The sequence below is a fragment of the Haliotis rufescens genome, unplaced genomic scaffold, assembly GCF_023055435.1.
Source record: "Haliotis rufescens isolate VD_foot unplaced genomic scaffold, xgHalRufe1.0.p SCAF_1, whole genome shotgun sequence".
NCBI classification, from domain to species: domain Eukaryota; kingdom Metazoa; phylum Mollusca; class Gastropoda; order Lepetellida; family Haliotidae; genus Haliotis; species Haliotis rufescens.
In genome coordinates, this window is record NW_025963779.1 from 30,785,496 (window position 1) to 30,793,654 (window position 8,159).

At 40.6% G+C, this 8,159-nt stretch overlaps 1 protein-coding gene across 2 annotated transcripts; it reads left to right on the forward strand.

Moving 5' to 3' along the window:
• Positions 1-2,257: 2,257 nt before the first annotated feature.
• On the forward strand, positions 2,258-7,924 carry LOC125378714. 2 transcript variants are annotated; one of them, XM_048394655.1, is made up of 3 exons: positions 2,258-2,500; positions 6,471-6,572; positions 7,733-7,924. In XM_048394655.1, the coding sequence occupies exons 1-3, from the start codon at positions 2,425-2,427 to the stop codon at positions 7,894-7,896; spliced, it is 342 nt and encodes a 113-aa protein (XP_048250612.1). In that variant the 5' UTR covers positions 2,258-2,424; the 3' UTR covers positions 7,897-7,924. The 2 variants fall into 2 exon arrangements, with proteins under 2 accessions (XP_048250612.1, XP_048250616.1); XM_048394659.1 differs by lacking the exon at positions 2,258-2,500 and adding an exon at positions 5,221-5,671.
• Positions 7,925-8,159: the final 235 nt, after the last annotated feature.

The window sequence follows — 8,159 nt, forward strand, 5'->3', positions numbered from 1 at the left end:
ACGCAAAGAAAGAGGACCACACAAAGAAAGAGGAAAACACAAAGAAAGAGGACCACACAAAGAAAGAGTGTGCGAGACTTCTGTAACCAACCAGTCTGTGACGGGTAGGAGAGGGTCGTTGGGAGGTCTGAGTACACCTTCCTTCGAGCACTTCAAGCAATGGTATAGCGACATATCGACAGTGAACTAAAGGTATTAGCTTAATATTTTATAAACATACGCGGAACACAGTTGAGATATGCGATCACTTTAACCACCACGCCCCTCAATATTTCTGTCATCTTGTCATTGGTGTGTCTTAAATGTCTCTCCAACCATTTTGTCTTCATACACTGAACATTTCATTAAATATATAATTTTAATTAATTAAATTTCTCATGTACCACCGCTAGTGGTCACCTAGAGTGAATAAAGGTTGTTAGTTATGCCAATGTACACCCAACGAGTAGAAATATAATCACACGTCTTGGGGTTAATGTTTACACGCTCCAGAAACCACCTCCAGTTTGAGTACGCGCGGAGGTAATGTAGGCACATTCACTGTCATTACTATAGGTCATTATTGTGCGGTGTCTACATATGCAGCAGAATGTTTCCCAGACAAAATAGAAACAATATAAATATAAAATATCAATGCAGAGGAACAGATTCAACCTGGCGTAAAGGGCAAAATAGCTGTGAAATGTACGAGATTCAACACCACTGTGGAGTCAATGTTACAGCATTCACTTATAATTATATGTAAATGTCGGGTAGGTCGAAACACATCGTCGGAACTCCTGTACACGAGGTAATCATGCATCACAGCGTTGCACGCGGACGTCATATGATATCACGGATACCTACCTGAATTGCACATGCACAATACAGCGCCCATTTTGCCCCCTTTTCGAATATTTGTTTTCACGTAAGAAATCTGCTCATCAAACCTTCAAAAAGTACTATCTATTTCAAATCAGCCTCACCTTTTAACTGTGCAAAGTGCGTTTGAAGCAAATGTTCGAGTTAAAGACACATCAAATGTCAATGCTATAGAAACCGAATCTATCTGTATGGCCTGCCGATTTCTTTGCACCCACAGAACAATGTCAAAACGACCCACTGCAAAGCAGGTCAATAGAGTGTCGCAATCCGAATCAACAAAGGGGGAGGAAGGCTCATACTCGGTTACAATAACAAAACATAACAGACATATCGTGTAATATTTTGCAGTCTCAAGTCTCCAAGGTTTAACTGGCAAAATGATGTGTAATGTTTTCAAAGCAATATTTTCAGTTCAAGATCTGTCTGGGGCTGTCGGGTAGCCTAGTGGTTAAAGCGTTCGCTCGTCACGCCGAAGACCCGGGTTCGATTCCCGACATGGGTACAGTGTGTGAAGCCTATTTCTGGTGTCCCCCGCCGTGATATTGCTGGAATATTACCATACTCACTCACTCACTCACTCAAGATCTGTCTACATCAGAATAAAATATCCATGAAGATGTCCGACCCTGTGTTGAACTTCATTAGTATGGTCACATATACAAAGGAGTGCGGCGTTAAACAATAACAAATAAAACAAAATTACAGATCTGAACAATGAGGTCAGATGAGAGGGCAACCTACAATATACTTACTGCAAATATTCTGGGCGCAAGAGAGAGAGAGAGAGAGAGAGAGAGAGAGAGAGAGAGAGAGAGAGAGCACAGTTGAGATCTAACTTTCAGGCACACTATAGCAAAAAGTTAACAAGCGGAGTAAGATTGAACACAGTTTCAATTAGATGAACTGCGGTTCAATCTTATTCCAATTATTTACGTTTTCATCTTCGTAGAATGAGCATGTTCGATTGTACAAAAATATTTCGACACCAACATAACAGCGTCAAAATCCCATCATCATATGAAATGTTCACTACGCAAAAACATCTTATTTGTGACAAAGACATTTCAGAATGGTTATCCGAACATCCGAATATGTGATCGTATCCTGCCCAACCGGTGGAACCATCATAAACACATGCAAAGGCACGTCAATTGTTTACCTGAAAAACAACATGGGAACCTATGGTGCAAGTCAAAATAGGGAATTGCATAGGACACCATTTTGTCACTGGTGTGTCAAATTTGGAAATATCCTCCACATGTCTACCATAAAACATTTTAAAAGCGACATGCAAACAGTTACTAGTACATGTATCGCCACGAACTATTTCGGGCTAAGCTATGCAGAAATGCACCATTCTTTGTGACAGATCCAGTTTTAACACAAAGGAGGTCACGTCGTTCTCTCGTCGGCTATGTTTTTCTAGCCAGCACAAGCCCACACTATACTGTCGTCGTCGCGACCAAATGACGACATCCCCGCTATATTCACCTTAACCAAATTCAGGCGTTTTCAACAACGCTTTACAGTTGCCGGTACCACTAGAAGTGGACCGTCACAATGGACGGGGGTTACGGGGTGTACAGAATCACCTGTCTGATGGCACTTGTACATATCAGCCTACACATCACTCCAGGTAGGACATGTGTCATGTTTATAGTACTCACTGCGACAACCTGCTGTGTTAACATAGATCATTGTGCCTAATATATGTAGTTCCTCATAGGTGTAATGTGAATACTGAGTGTTCAAGAAGAGATAAGGTTTGCGTTCAGTATGATTTGTTTGTCAAATAAATGTTTAAACCATGTGCAGATACAAACGCAGCTTTAATGAGAGGGGTATATAGTTTCATGTCTTCCAACTCCGAACACGCGTTAATTTTAGCTCAACTCGTTTATAGGTTCGGGCTCGACTCACTGTTAGTGGTGTTGCATACGTAGTCAGGTTGGAAGTATCTACTCTTTCACTATTTATTATGTTAATTCATGTTGTCATGCAAACAGTACATCACTTACTGCAGAGGAAAATCTCGTTTGTGAGTGAAGACACATCCTTCCATTGTAATACCTTATTGCGATGTAGTCATTATGCTGTTTTTTCAGAGTGGAAGCCCCGTTTTTTGTACATGGTCATTTTACTGGCACACGCTGTAAATGAAATTGAAATTATTTTCAAAAAATGATAGAATGGAGTGGTGAATGGATAACGCTTCAGTATGTGTCGTGCCCAAACCTCGAATTGTCGGGATGGGCAGCTCCCTTAATTACGCACGACAAAGACCCATGATATCTGGGAACGTAGGCAGCAAATGGTGAGGTGAGGTGAAATGGGGTTTAACGTCGCGTCCAAAGTTATTGCACTTACATAGCGACGTGCATGTGTGTGTGGGGTGTGTGTGTGTGTGTGTGTGTGTGTGTGTGTGTGTGTGTGTGTGTGTGTGTGTGTGTGTGTGTGTGTGTGTGTGTGTCTGTGTGTGTGTGTGATGATTGTACTAGTCCGGACAGATGCAAAGTGCTACCTCACTATACCATGCTGCAATTTAACATGAATACCCAAAACAGATGCAGTATACTGACTTCGAGCCTACCAGTTCTTGATCACTTATCTGCTGCGGGGGCGGTCGGGTAGCCTAGCCGAAGACCCGGGTTCGATTCCCGACATGGGTACAATGTGTGAAGCCCATTTCTGGTGTCCCCCGGTGTGATATTGCTGGAATATTGCTAAAAGAGTCGTAAAAACCATACTCACTCACTCACGCACCCAATTATCTGCTGCGACATATTTTTTATCGCATGATCAAATACTTTTGTCCGTTTTGGAAGCCGCCTTCAAAGTTCTGCAACTTGGTGTACCACATTTGTCTTTACTCATTCAACATAACTACAATTAGATGGACACAACAACGATGACGATTAATTCGCTTTTTTCTATCTGCATATATATTAGTGTGTGGCAAACAAACTGGTGGTTATAATCAGAACAAAAAGGGCATCCGAACCAACGATCATTGTATTTTGGCAAGAGTAAGGGACTGCACCATCCGTGCTCCCGACATATATAAATGTGGGCGCATATACATACACGGTATTTTGTCCTTATATATTGTCACGTGACTACTACAAGAGTTTATTTATTTATTTATTTATTTATTTATTTATTTATTTATTTATTTATTTATTTATAATTATATTTGTTTATTATGTATTTTTTATTATAATTATATTTATTTATTTATTTATTTATTGATGTAATTTTTTTAATCGGTATGATGATATATTGGCAAATATAATAATGATAGTAAATTGATTCTGATTGGTCAACCAGAGATTTCAAAATCACAATTCCACCTCTCTGATTGAACCAGATAATTTGACGTCCGCATCACAGCAGAGGGTAATATTGATGGAAAAGTATTTCTTTTTCAGTCATTGTCGGTATTCATTTTTAAATAATAATGTGTTCAGTTACAATTTACAAAATGCTTATTAGTGGTTCTTACAGTATTCACAGCATGCGTGGCAATACAGGTTTTGTAAAACCACGAAAGAATTCTGAAAAGAGAATGTGTCACGCATTTCAAGATTAGGGGACAACAGAGTGGCGTTATTCTATTTATTACCTACTGGGGCAAACATATCGGGGTTCTTAAAAATCATGTGCCTTAGCGTCATATCACGTCACAAGACAACAGTGTATTATTTCCGCCATCCGGACGACATTGTTGACGTCATTCAAATCTTATTGTGACGTATGGTCGGAATGACGTCACGCTAGAAACGACGTCATAGCTGAGGATGACTTGCTGTACTTATACTACTTACACTAAAATTCGTCTCTGTATGTAGACATCTTCTTCGTTAATAAATAGAACATTATATTCGTGTTCATGTCTCACTATGTTTAATATACCTCTATATGCCAACTATGATGTCATAACTTTTGCGTCACAATAAGAAATATGACGTCTTAATAGTTACGTGAGTGGAGGAGAAAACATTGCAAGGCTTTGTTACAACCCGTTTTGTAATAAAGTTGCAAAGTGTAATAATTATTACAAAATGGGTCTGGCCCTCGGCATTAAGGGGCTTAAACAAGGACTGGTCGGCTCGGAGTCGGTATACTGTGTCTGAGTGGGGTATTCATGTTAAACTGTGGCATGGCATCTCAGTGAGCTAGCACTATAAATCGGCATCAGTCCGGACTAGTACAAGCAGACGCACGCACGCACACACGCACGCACGCACGCTCGCAGTCACACACACACGTACATGCACGTCGCTATATAAGTGCAATAATCTTGGACGCGACGTCAAACCCCATTTCACCTCACCTCGATATGGTCATGAATATATACTGTCCATATAAATGCAAGCACGTGTACACATACGCTATCTCCAGTGAAGAAATATACATCTGTTTCAGATATGATTCCAAAATGTATGATGATGTACACAAGATGACGCTACCAATCAGTATTAGAACTATGTAAACAACACACCCATACAGCTTTCCTTAACCATTGTCTAATCTACATTTCACTGTTTCAAAGTACAATGGCTATCTCTGTTGTTTGTCGAGGTTAGTTTATTCATGTTACCATGATATTGGATAGCATGCCGCGTGCTCGGTATTATGGCGAACACCACACTTATCAAGCTATTGCGAAACATTTGCCGTTGTCTGTCTGATCACGTATAAACGTTCGCGCTCCACGGATCAACGAAGAACTGAACACAGGTTGCTTGGCGGCCCATCATGAAGACCCTTCTGATTCTGTTCTGTGTTGCTGGACTGTGTAAGACAGGTATGATAAGACAGACTGTTTCATTACGTTGTTGTATGTTAGCCACATCAACATAGAATTTATCAAATGGTGACGGTGTAATCGTATGACATGTTGTCCACAGTCTCAAGGGTGCGGTCGGGTAGCCTAGTGGTTAAAGCGTTCGCTCGTCACGCCGAAGACCCGGGTTCGATTCCCGACATGGGTACACTGTGTGAAGCCCATTTCTGGTGTCCCCCGTCGTGATATTGCTGGAATATTGCTAAAAGCAGCGTAAAGAAATACTCACTCACTCACTCACTCACTCACTCACAGTTTCAAGTGTGTATGTACACCCAAGTCAGTATCTGAAGAATAATATGTACACTTCTCCTCCGTCATTCTGTCTCCTCATTCATACCTCTAACCCCCTCCGCGGTCAAGTGGACAGAGTATCTGCTCAGAGCGCGGAGCCCAAGTTACCCCTAGTTAGTCAAACGACAGCGGAATTAAGATGATTCGATTCCGCTGGCCGCGTCATACGATACACAGTCAAGTCCCGTTAATTCGACATATGTCGGATTAACGAGTATGTCGAATAAACGAATCAGGTAGTATAAACGTTCGTGATATAAAATTGGACAACTACAAAATAGGTCACTATTAACTTGTGATTTTAACAGAAACTGTTAGCTTTTATCTGTTGAATACCCACCCAGGTGAGCCACAGGTTCATAGTGTTATATCTAAATGAGTTGTAGAATATCTTTTGACAATGTTTAGGAGCGTGTTATAGCAGTTTACAATTTACATACACTTATATCAATGATTCACGTTTCAGTGCACAGTTCCTGTACAGCATGTGTGGTGGGCACTCCCAAGTCTTTGTGCACCGAAGAATATATCCCTTCGGGACCTGAAAGTAAAGCCTGTGCCTCCATCAGTGAGTAGAAGCTTTGTTAGCTCTATAATGCTTTACCTTTATAATGCTTCCGTTGGGTCATTTGGTGACATGGCTTAGACCGACACGGTGTGTTTGTTTGTTTGTTTGTTGTTTAACGCCGCACTCAGCAATATTCCAGCTATATGACGGCGGTCTGTAAATAATCGAGTCTGGGTCAGACAATCCAGTGACTGGCATTACGAGCATCGATCCACGCAATTGGGACCGATGACATGCATCAACCAAGTCAGCGAGCCTGACCACCCGATCCCGTTAGTCGCCTCTTACGACAAGCATAGTCGCGGTGTGATTCCAATGTATTTTCCTGTGTTCCCTGTAGACTTGTCAGCGCAAACTGAATTTGGACGCATAGTTGGTATAGCTCAGAAATAAAAACACATCATGTTTACCTCAATTCTGCCATTAAGAATTAACTCAAAGTTGGATGATTAAATCGCGAATTCTTAGGCCTGAACAAAAGCAGTGGGTAAAGCGCATAGGGAAATAAAATTGAGCAATATGTGTCTTACATTTGTTCCCTGTATGCAAATAGAAGTGGTCTTAATTTTAGAAAATTGTTATTAGTAAGTCAAATCCGCGATTAATAAGTGTGGTCCGCCCTGGTGTAAATACAATGACGGAAAAAAGTGGGTCCACATTTATAATTTTGATTATCAACACTAAGCCAGCCCAACGATTACTGAAGCCTGGCGATATACCAGTGTGGGCATACTTGTTTCGATCATAGCATAAGACGGGTAAAAAGTGGTCCACATTTTAGAAACATATTATCGGCACTAAGTCACCCTAAAGGAGGCTGGCGATTTACAAGTGTGGGTCCAATTGTTTCGAATAAAATATATAATTCGACAAAAGTGGACCCACATTTTCGGATATTAATATCAGCACAAAACAACCATATGGATGAGCATACCCGAACTCAAAATACTACAACTACTGACGAAATCGTGGGCCCACCTGCAGCTATCTCTATTAAGAAAACAGGAAATAATTTCAGGTAAATTTCAGGTAAACAGGTATATTGACAATGTATTTTAGTGGAATATGAAAAAGTCCCAATTATGAGAGAAACTTCAATTTTGATCTTGAGTTAGGACGTATTTCTTTGGTAAAGTAATTGATCACCACTTTGTTTTCAGGCCAGGTACTGTGCAAGACGTACGGCAACTACGAAATCTTCTGTACGACATTGACAACCGATGTCCACTGCAAGAAAGTAGGGTACTGCAGTGGTGCCAGGTTGGCGCCTGGCCTGGTCCTCATTTCTGTCGTCCTCGCTTTTGTAATCAAGATCGTGCACTGATAAACTGCTTTTGTCGCATGAAATGAAACTTCAAGCATTTTTTTAATTCATACTTGATATTACTGTATTACAGTAAACTACGGTTATAACGAACACGCTCATAACGAACTGACCCATATAACGAACTTATTTTTTAGTCCCGACCATTTGTTGTATACATGCTGTATATATGCTTATAACGAACTACGTTATAACGAACTAAAATAAGTGGTCCCTTTGATCTCGTTATAACCGTAGTTTACTGTATTTACATATTGTACCGT

Excerpts from the sequence above, each read along its gene's own strand:
- LOC125378714 (XM_048394655.1), top strand. The coding sequence starts at position 2,425 with ATGGACGGGGGTTACGGGGTGTACAGAATCACCTGTCTGATGGCACTT. Across the intron at positions 2,501-6,470 it reads CAGCCTACACATCACTCCAG|TGCACAGTTCCTGTACAGCA; the intron begins GTAGGACATGTG and ends TTCACGTTTCAG. Across the intron at positions 6,573-7,732 it reads TAAAGCCTGTGCCTCCATCA|GCCAGGTACTGTGCAAGACG; the intron begins GTGAGTAGAAGC and ends CTTTGTTTTCAG.